At 40.9% G+C, this 16,696-nt stretch overlaps 1 protein-coding gene across 1 annotated transcript; it reads left to right on the forward strand.

Annotated features, from left to right (window-relative positions):
- The first annotated feature begins 138 nt into the window (after nt 1-138).
- On the forward strand, nt 139-16,277 carry si:ch211-236h17.3 (carbohydrate sulfotransferase 11). Its single transcript, XM_042099082.1, has 3 exons — nt 139-729; nt 12,985-13,067; nt 14,526-16,277. Exons 1-3 carry the CDS (start codon nt 636-638, stop codon nt 15,369-15,371), a joined length of 1,023 nt encoding a protein of 340 aa, XP_041955016.1. The 5' UTR covers nt 139-635; the 3' UTR covers nt 15,372-16,277.
- Nucleotides 16,278-16,696: the final 419 nt, after the last annotated feature.

Below are 16,696 nucleotides of genomic sequence, written 5' to 3' on the forward strand. Positions count from 1 at the left end.
TATTTTCAGGGAATAGCAGCATTTAATTGCTTTTGGTTATATGTGTTCTTGAACATGATTAGGCTAGGCTCTAGAATCTTTGGTATGAATTATGTAGGAAACTGTCATTGGAAATTTGAGTGTTGATGGCGTCATGACAACCTAGCCTACTCTAGGGAAAGCCCATGGCTCGGGTTACGCGTTGCATGATAGTGCAGTGGCTGTGACTAGCGGGGACTTACGTCATGGTTGAAACTTTGAAACTGTGCCCTCCATGTTTTGGGGAAGTAACACATTTTGACAGCGGAAGACCATTATCAACGAGAACGATAGGCTATACTCGAGAGACGGCAACCTTTAGCAATATTTAACTGTCAACATTCATTTCAGTTAGTCTGCTGTAGTAACAATTCCTCCTTCTCAGTGGGGGTAATAGCCTATTCATCGAGAATGCATTGGATACATCTTAACTTTTGTGCAATTATGACTTATAGCCTTGAATAGGCTTGCTTTATTGATGAAAAGTTTAGTTGGAATCACCAAGAAGCTACTTTTTTACATGGAGATTGCGTCGTCCGTGAGTCAGCATCGGACTGATTGCCTCGCATGAGCCACTGTCGGACGACGGCGGGGCTCATTCCGTTCGGAGAATAAGGATGAGAAAAACCAAAGTGGGACGACTTATTCTGGCAATGTGCCTTGGTTCCTTTTTCTTTATTATATTGTATTTCCAGAACAGTTCTAGATCGGGTAAGTCTTTGTCTTTGATAGTTTAATCTGAATATCGCAATAAGCCCATGAACATCAAATAGGAACTCATAGCTAGTGTGATCAGCTGTCTGAAAGTTGAACTCTGGCACTGCTGAGCTTTAAGTGGCCACACTGAGCTTGGGAGATGTTGAAACCCCCATGAAAATGCAAACTCCTCATTGAGAGCAAGCATAGTGTGTGAACCACTTAAGCCTAGTTTAGTAGCCTAGGCTATTTCAGTCAGCTTCATTTATGATTTTTTCCCCCAGTAGGCTTAGGCCTATGTTAGGAATACAGTTTGCACATTTGTCAGGATAGGATCCAACTAGTCCAGCTGCCATGAACAGCTTTTATAAAAAACAGTCCTAATTCATAGTAGACTAGGATCAGTGAAACATGTGGGGTAGGCCTAAATGTAGGCTACTATACTGAGGCCAGACCAAGACAACATAGGTTTAAAAAATGCGATTGTCTTTGTGCTAATGAGAAATGATAGTGAGAAGTGACACACAGTGTTACAGTCTACATTTGCATACTGTCATGTTTGTCATTGTGCAGTTTCAATAATTAATAGCATTGGTGTACTTTCTGCTGAGATCATATCACAAGGTGTAAACTTTCCTGTGTGGGCATGTTGGAGAGATGTTTTTTATGGAACGCATAGTGGGTTTAGGACAATAAAACACAAACAAAACTACTAAGAATGTATTTTAAAAGTATACTCTTATACTCTGCATTACATGTGCTATGATTAAATAGTGTTTATTAAGGTTTAATCATTTTGGTTTATGAAAAGTCACTGGTGTAAGCAACTCACCCTGATGGGCCCTTCACTGCTTCAACCCCTGCCCTTAAAAACTGATTCCATATGGGACGGTACATTCTTGACGGACTCCTTGAAAGGGGCACTACATTTTGAACCACAATGGAATATCAGAAAGATTTACAGTTGCATGGTTTAACCAACGTAATGTCAATGTCCTTGCTATAGCTTTCTTTCTTTCTCTTCCCCTTTCTTTCACATGACTTCTGCTGCTTACCCATGAAACCACAAAACTTCCTCAACTGTTTCCCCCTCATTTGCAATTTGAGCACATGTGCAGAAATGACTTCAACGAATATACCGGTAATCACACTCATGTTGATGGTCTTTGCGTACCCATTAGGAAGCAGCCACCTAGTGCTATTGTGTCTCTTCCACCATTTACTTTCCCCAGGAAGAGTGAACACAATGTAGCCATAATATTCTTAGTATATAATTATAAAGGCATAATTGTAGTGATTAGGACCATAACCCACTGGCTGGGTGCATGGTTACAACAGATCTCAGGAGCAATGAGATCTGCCTTCACAAAAGAGCTTTCTTAGGGTCAGCCAGGATACTGCACTCTCAGAACCCTCTAACATCCAGGCCCCTGCCTTGCGATGAAATTGAGAATTCAAAAACACCAAAACATGTCTATTGACGCAGATATTTTTTGAGTCACCCTTTGAGTCAAAGCACTCTCTGCTCTGTTATTTCCCCTTTTTCTCATTTTCTTGCATCTTGCCGTTATCTCAAGCAGGGTTGTGCACAATTCGAATTGCAATTCTGCTTCCTGTTTGCTACCGCATTTGAAATGCAAGTGAAATTCAAGAATTGAATTGGAATTTAAGAGCCAGTTTCAATTCAATTCTGACATTTTGCACAAGCCTGATCTCAAGAGATGCAAAGATAAGTAAGGGCATGTTTTGACAAGTAAAGATCAGTGCCATGAGAGAAGTTGGACTTCAATTGGCCTTGACTGAGACAAGAGGAAAGCTATATCTTAGGAGTTGAGATGGAGAAATTCATAACAATGCTCAAAATCTTATATTGACCTTAAATTTAGCTAATTTCTGTCCAGGAGCTATGGGCTACACAAAGAAGAGATATTATTTTGAATATTTTCCTTTCTTCTGGGTTGTACAAAAATCGTTGTATGACTAAAAAATGTATGTGCTAAAAAATCATAGCCGTAATTATGACCTTGTGCATCATAAAAGCAGTATGGTGGAGACAGGTTCCATGCATATGTTGATGATTTTGAGTGGCATTGAGCTGTTGATTTGGGGTCTCTCTGACATCTCTGAAGCTGTCGTCAGTGGCAGGAAGCCTGTGCAGGGTTCCAGCAGGCTTCCTTTGTTCCGGCCGCTTTGCCTCAGTTGACTCCGAAAGGCTGTGCTCATTGTGAATACTAATTGAACTCTCTGGGCCACTCATTGCTACTCACATACGTGGGCTGAATGTTTAGAGACATTTCTTCCTAACCCTTGGAAAGTTCCCAGTTTGTGAAGTCACCTAAGGGTAGGCTATGTATTATTTCCTCTTTCAACGGGGATGCATTTAATTGACGATTTCAACCTATTTTGAAATCACAGCCCGTATTTCAGACCAAATAGGACAGAATCTGGGTAGGAAAAATGTTTTAAGCAACAGCTGTCTTTTTCCCCTCAATCGCCCAACAACCTTTCCCTCTGATAAGCACGGAACAGTGCTACAGAGTGAGCAAGCTGAAAACAACAAGAACTCTGTAGAACCAAATCAAATACCCCAAAAAGCTGAAACTGAGAGGGAATGCTCAAATATCTATGCTGAGGTATGCCCCACCCCCTCTTTGTCACCATTCCCACCCCATCATCTGAAGTTCCCTATAAGTATTGAGAGGCTATACTCTCAATGGGCAGGCTGTCTTTGTTTAGCCCGAGACCCAAACCCAAGGCTCTAGCACCCAAACCACCTGCTCCTGGCTCTGCTGCTGAGAGCTACCTACCCAAAAAGCCCTCATACAAAAAGCACAGGTTACCTGTACCCTCCTGTCCCTTTGCCTTCAACGCCTCAACGCTACCAGCAGCAGCCTAGTCTTTTAGCTCAGACCACACTGGTCAGTGAGTGCTATAGCAGCAGTAAGATACCAGACATTGATTGCTACAGTATGTATAGAGGATGGTACTGATATCTGTTCTGGAAACAAGCTGGTATGAATATGATTGTTTTTTGCTTGATTGCTTGATTGTTTTTCTTGTTTTAACTGAAACATGGTTTGAAACATCAAACAAGCAATGTTACTACCCTCATTGAATCAGGTGTTCTTATATATAGGCCTCCAAAACACTTTGCTTAAGTTCAGTGAGCTAGGCGAACTGATGTTGGTCATTTGTACGGATGATACTTATCTTGTCTTATCTTATAGTACATCTCAACTCGTACTGTAGATCATTCAGAAAACAGTTATAACATACCAAACAACAGTGTTGTATAAAGTACTAGAAAGCAATACTTGAGTAAAAGTATCGTACTAGAAAAAGACTTTGGTAGAAGTGAAAGTTCCCTTTTAGAATATTACTTAAGTAAAAGTCTTAAAGTATCTGATATATACTGTACTTAAGTATCAAAAGTAATTTTCTGATATTTAATGTACTTAAGTATTTGAAGTAAAAGTAAAAAGCAAGCGGTTTTATTTTGAACTTTTATTGAGAACTTTATTTTGGCTTTCTTATAGTAAAGCATAAAGCATATTCAGGGTTCCCATATCTTCTTTCAAAGAAAAAAACAGAAACAGAAATTTCACTTTTGTATGAACTTCAGGTAAAAATGAAAAATAAATAACTTATTTCTTTAAAAAAGAACCTGACCTGCTGGTAGGGAGAGCATTTTGGTCATGTGGTATGAGCATTTCTAGGGCTTACTCCCCAGGTCACCATCTTACTCTCACACACAGGCCACCTATGTCCAGCAGCTACTAATATGCCAGTCATTAGTTGAAACTGAAAAGGTGTCTGTTCATCTTCAAAAGAAGCTGGTTTTCAAAGTTGCCAGAATTCAGTGCCCGGGAGTTTCAGGCCCAAGACCGGCCCACGTTTTCCATAGTGGTGGAAATTGGATAAATGAAGCAACATTTCAGCTCTTACTATCCTGTAGTTTTTATCAGAGGTGGAAAGTAACGAAATACATTTAAGCCTACTCACGTTACTGTATTGAGTAGTTTTTCTGTGTATTTTGTATTTTTTAAGTAGTTTATAAAATCGGTATTTAAAATTTTACTTGATTACATTTTGAGTGAAGTATTGTACTTCGCTACATAAAAAATCCCATCCTTTACTTGAGTAAAAAAAAAAAAGTTAAGACTAACAAAAACAGAAAGGAGAGAAAAGAAATCCCGCCCTAAACCACTAGCCTAGTGATAATGATCAGCATGTAGCCTACAGCAGGAATCAAGCTGGCGCCATGCAGTCTTTCTGAAAGTGATGGAGATGGAGCTGGATCACGAGATGCATCAGATTACATAGCCTAACCTATGAAAGTGTATTTTCCGCTATTTCAATGGGTTGTCTCAGTTCGTTTTAGCACTACTGTAATGATAGCGGAGATATTCAAGCAAACACCATGGGATTTCGTGTTTTGACGTTTGTGCTCACCTTTCTTTGGAAAGAAGTTTATTAGCAGTTGTTTCCCCTCATTTTGATGTCTCTCTTTTTAGTAACCTGACTTGGCTTTCTTGGAGAAAGACATTGCACCAGCAGCACAACAATTACGCTCCACTACTAGCGATGCTCAACTAAATAAACAAAAGATAGACTAGCCTACCTTATGAATCGTGCAGGCAGACTAAACCATTTAGCTCTTTAGCAAGGGAGAGTGAGAGCGACCTTAGACAGTTTTCACTATGTTTTGTATAGGCTACAAAATCCAGTCAGTCAAACTTTAAATTTCGTCTGACATTCATTTTGACATTTAATTTGGAAGTTACAATATTCAGGTAAAATAAATATATGGTGGACATATATATATATATATATTACATTATTACATTACATTTGGCTGACGCTTTTTTTGCCAAAGCGACTAACAACATGGTAAACAGTTTAAGTTTTAGAGCAATTCTCAACAATTTTAGGATAATTTAAAAACATTAGAGTACAGTAAGAATAAGTGCATCAGTGAGTGCTGTTTTTAACAGTTACTTGTCAGTTTAAGACAGCTGGTGAGTGCTAGGATCAGTAAGACTTGTTGTAAGTATTATATATAAGTGAATATATATATATATATATATATTCAGTAATTAGCTTAAACTTCCAGTGAGTCTATTCGAAATTTTCACCACACATTATATTAACACACATATAAAAAATCCAAACATAAGAGTTATGTGTATTAAAGTGGAATGACACAGGAAAAAAGTATTGAACGTGCCTACTGAAATTTCTTCAATACTTTGTGGAAAAAGCCTTTGTAAAGACAGCTTCAAGACATTTCTTGTATGACAAAACGTATTAGTCACAGTATCAGGTGTGATTTTGGCCCATTGTTCTAAACAGATTCCAGGGGTCCCTCTTGTGAATCCTGATCTTTAGTTACTTCCAGAACTGTTTAATTGAATTTAATTGAATTGGCTGCCTTCAAGTCTTTCTGGAGCTTTTTGTCCGAGTGGTCCTTGGCTCTTGGAATTGACTATCCTTCTGACTCCCTGGTCAGAAATATTGTGAGGAGATCCTGCATGGCATGTTTCTTCCACTTGCAGATAATGGCTCCCATGCTGCTTACTGAAGATTCTGAAGTTTTGAAATGCATCTGTAACCAGTTTCATTGATATGTTTTGCAACAATAAGGTTGCAAAGATCTTGGGAGAGCTGTTTGCTTTTATCCATCATGAAATGTTTCTTGTGTGACACCTTGGTAATGAAAAACCTTTTTATAGCCCATCAATATACTAACCAAGCTTATATTAATTTGCACAGATAGAAAGGATAACTACTCTAACTACTTACAGATTCCAGCTCGTTCCTTCCCTTTCCTTGCCTAGTGCTTTTTCTTAGCTTGTTTAATACTTTTTCCCTGTGTTATTCCACTTTATTACACATGACTCTACTTATGGAGTTGTTTGGATTTTTTATGTGTGGATTACCTGAGTTATTACTAATGCCTAGTGAAAATGTTGTACCCCCCGTATTCCACTTTTCAAGGGCCCTCTCCTCCATTGGGGCCCTATACTTCCCACTCTCCCCCCCAGTTCGACACCCTTTAATCTGCTGAACCTTCTGCTCGTTTCCAAATATAAAAAAAAAAACTCTCTGCAACTCAACATTTGCCTGCCTGCCTCAGCTGCCTGTGAGGGGCTTTTCAGTTGTGCTGGATTACTGTTCACTGCAAAGCGACGCAAGGATGAGTGCAACTAACTTTAAAAATCAACTACTGCTCAAACTTAAAGGAGAACTCCGGTGATTTTTCACATATCTCCATTTCTTAACGTCACCGAGTACTGACGGTATGAACAAAACTGAAACAATCGGTTTTACCTAGCTCGAGTTGCTGCAGCTACAGCGCTACACACTGGGAGCATGAACATGGCTGCCTTAGCTGCTGGCTGCAGCAACTCGAGCTAGGACCAAAGTCCTTTTCAGGCAAGTACCTCCACTCGGCGGCCATATTGCAACACTTTTTGGGCACTTATCGTGCATCTATTTCGGCAGAAATGCATGTGCGTAAGGCTTCACTACACCAATCTTGCTCCAGCAGCGAGATCACAACAGATGATTGGCACGATGTCTTCACAGCACACCACATGATTGGCTCAATGTATTTTACAACACACCACATGATTGGCTCAATGTATTCACATGTCAACGTTTTGCCGCGGAAGGGTTGTGATATTTGTAGACAACTGACTAACCCCATGCATTACTATGGAGGATTTTTTGAGTGCTGTATCTCCTCATTAGAAAGTCTCTGGTAAAACTGGTTGTTCTGGTACCCCCCCCCCCCCCCCCCCCTCCCCCCGCCCGCCAAAAAAAGAAAAGTAACTAAGTAACTTTTACTTAAAGTACATTTTAAATGAACTACGTTTTACTTTTACTTGAGAACATTTTCAGATCGGTATTTTAACTTGTACTTGAGTAATATTTCATCAAGGTATTGGTACTTTTACTTGAGTACAATATTTCCGTACTTTTTCCACCTTTATTAGTACCATGGTTCAACAAATGTGTAAAGGTTATATAATAATATAATAATTCACTTCAACTGAGAAGTTAACAAAAAATATTCCACTATTCCACAAGTTAACAAAGAAAGAAAGAAAGAAAGAAAGAAAGAAAGCCTTTGAAATGTAGCCTATCCCACACTTCCACAAAGAGGCATATTGAACTAATGTATAGGCTACATGTTTTTTGCATGGGTAGGCTATATTGTTGTTTGGTGATTTAGCCTACTCCTTTACTACACCCTCTTCTGAGCAAACAAGGCCTAGGTTTATCATGTAGGGTAATTGCTCTTTCTTACATTAAATAACTTTAATTTATCCTCTCTACTTGTCCCTGTAGTCATGGCCTCCTAATCACTAATTTCGGGCTCATCATTTTCAGTTGTTGACTTGTTGATCTGCTGCTCAGTCTCTCCTGGCCTCTTTCTACCATCCATCCTTCCTGACGCTTACAGTATGTCTACTGTAGGGCCGGCTCGGCTATCCGTATCTGAGAAAACTTTTTGGAAAAGACGGGCTATATGGACCCAACCAACTCTTTTTGGGAGGGGAGAACTCCCTCACGTAGGCTACAACACATGCAGACATTGCATTTGTGCCATGCACAGAATGCGGAACGTGTCCTACTTTGAAAGATAGACTAACGTGACAAATGTCAATATTTTTTTCCTCGACCGGCCCAAAAGTGAAGCGGCCCACCGGGAATTCTCCCGATTACCCACCTGCGATGCTAAATAGCTTTTAACAGGCCGCTGAGGCAGGTAGCGGAGTGTTTAGCTTCACAGAAAGCTGCCAATGTATAGAAACATTTCTTGCAAATATGGCCACGGGTGTATGACGTTATCTTCACCGCTACCCTGTTCACCGAGTTCACCACTATCGTCGGGGTGGTCGTCTATGATAACGGAGGTCCTCCAGTAGGTGCTCGTGCTTCCATGGCGGTTTCAGTTGTGCGTCCTCATCCTTTAGCAACAAACAAGCGCTGAAATAGAGCGCGCAGTGTGCGTAGTGCAATCTAGGAGCAGTGATTCGCCAAACCTCCCTTATTGCAGTCGCACACATTTCTTCTAATTTTATGTTTTAGTAACGAGTGACGAAGATGCTTAGTGGAAATATAACAGAGTAAAAGTATACATTTTATCTAGGAAATGTAGTGGAGTAAAAGTGAAAGTTGACATACATTTAAATAGCGAAGTAAAGTACAGATACGTGAAATTTCTACTTAAGTACAATAACGAAGTATTTGTACTCCGTTACATTACAACACTGCCAAACAACTAGATGAACTGAGCTCGATACTTCCAGCCTTCCATTGTATGTACAGTGGCCAACTTCAAATCTCTTGGTAATACTTCAGATCTTGTGATCACAAAAGGTCTCAATGTCTTTACAGGTGTTAAAGGTGCTATGACTTTAAGAAAGTAAGAAAAGTACTCTCTTTGAGTTGGTAAGGACATTGCAAAATGCTAAATATTATGGATGATATTGCTCTAGTAGTAAAAGTTATAAACAAAGCACCAGGGAAACAAAATGCAATGTTCATAATCCTAAAAAGAATGTAGGAACCAACTCTCTTAAGTATTGAAACTATTTTGAATTTTACTGTTTTATATTTGAGTACTGTAAGCTCTTGGTGTCTTGTCTTCACTTCCTTGTAATGTCATCAGATTGAAAGATAAACTATTGTTTCCTCTTTTAGCATGTACTGAGCACATGTGATTTTCCGAGTAACTGTTGTAAGAAAAATTGAGTGCAAGCAGACAGAGGCAGGTTTGAAAACTGAAAACATGGTGAAACATAAGCTAGCATCACTGAAACCACTGAACTGCCCAAGATACACCACGCCACTCAACAACAAAATCTAATTGGTTGGAACATTGACTGACAATCAGTTTGTTCAGTTAGAATCCCAGAAAATGGTAAAACAAATAAAAATATAATGACACAACTTATAGATTATGTAAATTAAGTATAAATTGTCAAGCTTAATCAGACAGATTAATCGTCCAGTTACAATTACAGTTACAATTACAGTCCAATTACAGTTGATGCAAAATGACGTACACCCATTTGAATGAAGACAAAAGTGACGACAAGCCCTTAACTGGGCAACTCTGTTTGCAAACTTCTCCCAGTTTCACACCAGTTATTCCCACATGAGATGACGTTTTCACTGGGAATTTATTTTCCCCATGTACATGAACGCATCATAGGTTTCCTTTATAGTAGCCTATGCTAATTGCTGTGTGCATGGGATTGACGTATGTGGAGGATAGAAATTTGACTGAAATTGCATTAAATCAGGTTATTTTAACTAATATTATGCTGCAAGATGGGGTTTTGTCCACTACATTTAAGTTCCTTGTTATAGACTAACTAGCCATATTAAAAATTCCCAGTTTTTTCCCGTTAATTTCCGTAATTCCCATGGAAAGTTTCCAACTTTGAAAATTCCCGAAATTTTGCAACCCTATGACTATGCATACTGTGTTGCACTCAAACATGCATAACTGTTATTAGTTGTTGGCGTTTTTTTTTTTTTTTGCTGTTCACAAAAGTACAGGTATTCTTGATTCTAGAGGAAACTATAGGTCAACATGGTCCTTGTGAATCATCTGGTTCATGAATGTTGATAACCATAGCATTGCTCGCTCAAATCCACAACTGATAGCCCTTTTGGCATTGGGCCTGACCTTCCTCAGCATTCAGTTGTAGATAGATAGATAGATAGATAGATAGATAGATAGATACTTTATTGATCCCCAGGGGAAATTCAAGAATAGATAAACACACATGATGGTTCTGTAAACTTTTGTCAAGATCAGAGGTCTAAAGTATACTTTTGAACTGTGTTTTTGTCAATCTCTGGACAAAGCTGACCATTTGGCCCTTTTGGCACTGTGTTAATGAGGGCAGGGCAGGGCGATTCCCTGCAAATAATGCTGATGTTAATCATTTTCCACCAACCTAATGCTATTCATGTTAAGACATGTAAACTGCATGCTTGTCTGCAATCCCTGAGAGTCTGAAAGGCTTACATACCCCCAGTCACAGTTCAGTTTACATGCTAGACTTAAGTTTTGCTTTTTTTGAATTTCCCCTTGGGGATCAATAAAGTATCTATCTATCTATCTATCTATCTATCTATCTATCTATCTATCTATCTAAGTTATAATTTAGACATTGTCTACCAGGCACCACACAAGTTAAAATGCCAGTCTCACTGCTGTCTACTGTCAGCACGGATCTGCCATAAAGTTATTATATCATATTGATTACATAATCAAATCTGCACCAGCTTTTATTTAGTATTCACATGGAGATACTGTATAGTTATGGATAGCATTTGTGTATGACAGATAACTGGAATTTAAACCCACAATGGTATGCCAAGTGGATGTTAAGGTTGTTTATTAAAGAATTCTACTGAACCTCTTATAGTTACTTCCAATGCATTATTTACACACCGTTTTCCTGCCCATGAAACATGGCTTACATTCAGTCGTCTCACATCAGATCATCACTGCATGGATTCTGAGTGTGGGAATTCCTGTAGTCTCCAGCAAAGCATTTCGGGTCCCATAGACCTTTGCAAAACTTGCTTTTTCTGCAGCATGAATCCTGTACCCTAGATTATTAATCTGAAAGCACTGACAGTAGGTTATAATATGAACATTTAAGATTAAGAAAAAAGTTTCACAGTCTAGAGAAACAGTGTCTCGTACAACAGAAGGAATTATGGTTAGCTGTCAAGAAGTAGTATTCTATAATCTATGTTCTGTTCCTCTCTCTTGCTGGATATGTGAACAGGATTTTTAAAATTTGTGTCAACATAGAAGCAGCTCACAATTAGCATATAAGCAAACTACCCACTGAAGAAAAATGGAAGACTTCACCAAAACATGAATTGTGTTCCCAAAGGCTGTCAGGGCCAGTATGTGTATTTGTCAGTTGCCAGGTTGTATTTGTTAGTTGCCATGTTCCTCTGACTGGGGAGATGTGTGTTTGTCAGTTGCCAGGTTGTATTTGTCAGTTGCCAGGTTCCTCTGACTGGGGAGATGTGTGTTTGTCAGTTGCCAGGTTGTATTTGTCAGTTCCCAGGTTCCTCTGACTGGGGAGATGTGTGTTTGTCAGTTGCCAGGTTGTATTTGTCAGTTGCCAGGTTCCTCTGACTGGGGAGATGTGTGTTTGTCAGTTGCCAGGTTGTATTTGTCAGTTGCCAGGTTCCTCTGACTGGGGAGATGTGTGTTTGTCAGTTGCCAGGTTGTATTTGTCAGTTGCCAGGTTCCTCTGACTGGGGAGATGAGTATTTGTCAGTTGACAGGTTGTATTTGTCAGTTGCCAGGTTAGCTATAAAGTCAACTTGCATCTCCGTGTTAGTGAACTCTGTATGATGTGGTGAAATATAAACAGCTGCAAGTCTTAGCTATACAGCTCCAGGTCCTCCCCCTCATATATCTACATGGGGGCAGTGAGTGCATTCCTCCTCCCACCCCCTTTTTTCTGTCGTGTCTCTCTCTGCTTGCCTCGCTGACCACGTCATGGACCCTCTGCTCTGCGAGGCGTCTCCACCAGCCACCTTGTCACCTTTGTCACCATCTCTGTCACTGTCTGTTGTCTATTTTTGGTGAAGTGCCTTCTCTCCCACTGTTGGTACAAGTGCCAGGCCACTCATGTGCTCCTCAGCAGGGCCCCAGCGCAGGCATGCATCTGGCCTGGAGGGGTTGAGGGCGGGAGGGGAGTGGAGGGGAGAGTACTTGGACTGCTGAAAGGAACAAAGTGTTCCTATAGAGAATGTAAATCTGAGGGAGGGATTTTATGGCTCATCACTAAGGTGACAGAGTCAAGAAAGTCAGTAATTGGTGGAATATTACGGACCGTTCTCACCTCCATATGTTTCACATTAAACGGTAATGCGAAATACACTAGTCTTTAATGAGTTAATAGCTATGTCATCCGAGTTGCAAGCCTATATAGAAAGGGTATAGGCTCCCATAGAGGGAGGATGTATTTTCCTCTACAATAAAAACATGAAGAATTGTAGTTCAGCTAAAAATGCATTGTGCACTGAGCTTAGAGATGGATTGTTTATCTTAAATAAGAGCAGATAATGCTGCCACTGAAATACTGACACACATGAAGGAAAGAGAGAATTGGTGTGAACAGTGCTGCATGCTTTGTTTACTTATGCATGCTTCTGATCAATCATTCCTGTGTATGTTTCTTATTTGGTGTGGATGCATTTGTCTGCTCACAGTGATTGCACTTGGTGGGGCGAGGAGAAACGCCACAGGGAAGTCCCGGAGAAATCCGCTGCATACATTATACGACAATGATCAGGTAACATAACTAACAGTCATTCACAACAGTGACTCATTACAGCACAGAATTTTACATGCCTTAAACCAAACGTCTTAGAGGTGCACATTTGGCCATTATTAGAACCACCCGCTTATAAATATTAATGAAATACGGAGAGTGCCCCGTGAAATGTAGCATTTTCAAAGTATGTCTGGGTTCGGTCTGGTTCACAGACTGGTCCGTGGGGTATGCCATGGTTGTGGCGGGGGGCAGCAGAGGGGAAAACTGAAATTACTAAGAAAACACCCCCCCCCCCCCCCCCCCCCCCCCTTCCAACACCACCTGGTATGCCCCAGGAATTCGGGCTATTGAGTGATCTAATGTTGAGGGGGGAAAAAGCAAAAGCCAAGCATCATGTGACTGAGCTTGTCAAAAGTAGAGCCCACCAAATAGTTCTCATATGAAAGTTCCTGTAGAATTTTCATGAAATCGATCAGTGAAAATGTGATGTATTTTATGCATTTTTCACCGTATGTCATCTCATGAAAAGCTTATGACCTTACAGAACATTGCAAACTGCCATGATGAGATCAGTTATTCTCTAATATTAAACAGCATTATATTAATGAATAATATAATTAAGACAGTATAATATATCTCATACATTTGATAAAGCATTATCATTTTAAAGGTACGAGATACAGTTTGGATAAATACATACAGAAATACACAACATAATATTTCTGGAATAATGCTGGTAACATTCATTAACCCTTAAAAAATGGTGGCATGAAAAAAGACAAATACACAAATACCACGAAAAGGGTCCAGGCACATTAGTCATATCAGCCTTAGTTTGTAGATCTAGTGTAAAAACCTATTTTGAGGATTTTAATGCTCATTGTCCTTTATAATTGGAAGGGCTGATAGGGGTTAATTATGTAAGGGATAGCGGCCGCCGAGGTGTCCTGTTATACGGAATTAATGGGCGAGGGGCAAAGAACTCCCAACACGCAGCGAAGAGGAGTTGCCTCCGCCCGAGCCCATTAATTCCGTATAACTGGACACACCTCGAAGGCCGTTATCCCGCTTATCACCTGGTAGCCACTGTAAAGCAAAGGAAACACGCGGTTCCGTTTAAAAAGACGCTCACTAGTTCAGCTTGTTGTACAACTTTCGTTGGCCCTATAACAGTGATAGAATGGACAGTTAGCTTGTTTACAGTTGATTCCATTGTTGCGAAGCCTGCCTCCAGGCTCAACCGTCGTCCTAATATCGTTGTTATAGTTTCCATTCATAAGCATTGATATGGAACGGCGATTAAACTTTTTTTTACCAGATCTACTTCATAGGTGTCCCATTATTCAGAATTAAAAGCCACCCCGCCAGCCAATCAGAAAAGAGTATTTCTTCTCTCCGGGTGATAAGGAACAATGGCATGGTGTATTGTCTGACTCCTGTGTGTCCTTTCCCCTGTCCTGCCCATGCTGTCCGCAGCTGGAGCAGTCTGCTGTGCAGGCGTCCCTTCTGGGCCGCCGAGAGCTCCTGGAGGAGGTCTGCCGCTCGCACACCCACAAGAGGCGCGTGCTGACCCCCGAGGACCTGCGTCACCTGGTGGTGGACGACGAGCACGGCCTGCTCTACTGCTACGTGCCCAAGGTGGCCTGCACCAACTGGAAACGCGTGCTCATGGTCCTGACAGGGAAGGGGCGCTACCACGAGCCGCTGGCCATCCCGGCCAACGAGGCGCACGTGCCAGGCAACCTGCGCACGCTGTCGGAGTACTCCGCAGCCGAGATCAACCGCCGCCTGCGCAGCTACCTGAAGTTCATCTTTGTGCGCGAGCCCTTCGAGCGATTGGTGTCGGCCTACCGCAACAAGTTCACGCGTAGCTACAACACGGCCTTCCACAAACGCTACGGCACGAAGATCATTCGCCGTCACAGGCCCGACCCGAAGCCCAGGTCTTTGGAGCGCGGGGACGACGTCTCCTTCGAGGAGTTTGTCTACTACCTGGTGGACCCACAAACACAGAGAGAGGAGCCCTTTAATGAACACTGGGAGCGGGTGCACTCGCTCTGCCACCCTTGCCTCATCCACTACGACGTAGTGGGAAAATATGAGACCCTAGCTCAGGACTCCCGCTATGTGCTCAAACTGGCTGGCGTGGACTCTGAGGTCCGCTTCCCCACCTCGGGGAAGACTACCCGCACCACAGGTGACATGGCTGCCCAGTTCTTTCGGAATATTAGTCCTTTCTATCAGAAGAAGCTCTTCAACCTCTATAGGATGGACTTCTTGCTTTTCAACTACACCACACCAACTTACTTGAAGTTAAGATGAGGATAGGTACATTTTCCAACCAATGTCAGTATGTTTACTTCTTTGTGAATGTTTTGTGCTTTTTTACTGATTGTGATGCCCCAAAATGAAACTTAAGAAGGGAAAATGTCAGGACAATTGTCATGGGGCATATCTCTCTAGTGTGAAGACATTGACACTGTCTGTGACAGGAGAATTTAACAAAATGGCTGCCTCTTTTACGGACTGGAATTAGTGCCTTATGTGTCAGTTTTCTAAGGGTTTTAAGGCAGTTACATGAAGTCACAGCTTTCTTTTGAATTTCATTCCATGCATGTTTCTTGACTATTTATGGTATTGTCAAAAATATTTATTGTGGATTATTGTGGATGAAGATTAAACCAAACCATCCCAATAAATTACATTTCTTAGTGTTCTATGTATGTCAGGTTTCAATGAAAAACAAAATGTGGGCCAACTACTTTCCCTGTTGACTACTTGAACATAATAAAACCCCCTCAGAGTTTAGGATGAATTTAGGCTAAGGTGAAATATTACTTGATTCAATAATGACAATAATGAAAAAGATGAATTTCCAATTTCATTCCAATTTGAATTAAAACATTGAAATGATGGTGACCTGTGGCAGTCCTGCTGTATCTGGACAGTTTCGGCGCTAATGAAGGAAGTGGCAAAGGTTCCTTTTCACCGAGTCTCTCTTTATTTAGTATGATCAGCCTGTGTCAACAGTGCATAGCTGTGGTTTGGTGAAACGCAGACCCTCATCAGAGCCTTCCTTGTTGAACTATGCAGGGCAGTAGGAGGGCTAGACTACCTGTGGGTCACTAGATTCAGAGGAGAAGATTCTGTGAGAAACACCCATCTCCATCTAGATATGGCCCACATGAAAAGTTGTCAAGTTGCTGAATAAACGTGTATTGGTTGTCATGCTGTTGCATAACCTCTCCACCCACACCTGTTCTTTTTGAAGCCCATTATACATGATTGAGGATTTGTTTTACTTAAAAGAAATCAATGTCTGGACAGAGGTTACAGATATCATATCTGAAATCCAAAGCTGACTGGTTTTTGATGAGATGTGCAAAGTATTATTGATTGTGTAGCTCCCTGTGCACCAGGTATGACTAGTAATGTGGACTCATGGAAAGAAAAGAGGAGGTCCAGTGTTCACCCAAACTCATTGAAGCCTATGTGATATCCTGGTCATATGTTGACACATACTGTGGAAACCAACCAAAATTAAAATAGCAGAATATAGTTTCCATTATATTTTTGTGATAATCCTACTTTAGATTCCTTGCCCATAATCAGATGAGCTGAAGGAAGTTCTAACAGGACACACTCTG

Source organism: Alosa sapidissima, chromosome 7 (assembly GCF_018492685.1).
Source record: "Alosa sapidissima isolate fAloSap1 chromosome 7, fAloSap1.pri, whole genome shotgun sequence".
NCBI classification, from domain to species: Eukaryota; Metazoa; Chordata; class Actinopteri; order Clupeiformes; family Clupeidae; genus Alosa; species Alosa sapidissima.

Bases quoted from the DNA above. Each gene is read 5' to 3' on its own strand.
- si:ch211-236h17.3 (XM_042099082.1), top strand. From the start codon at position 636: ATGAGAAAAACCAAAGTGGGACGACTTATTCTGGCAATGTGCCTTGGT. The intron at 730-12,984 runs GTAAGTCTTTGT...GTCTGCTCACAG, and splicing joins CCAGAACAGTTCTAGATCGG to TGATTGCACTTGGTGGGGCG. The intron at 13,068-14,525 runs GTAACATAACTA...TGCTGTCCGCAG, and splicing joins CATTATACGACAATGATCAG to CTGGAGCAGTCTGCTGTGCA.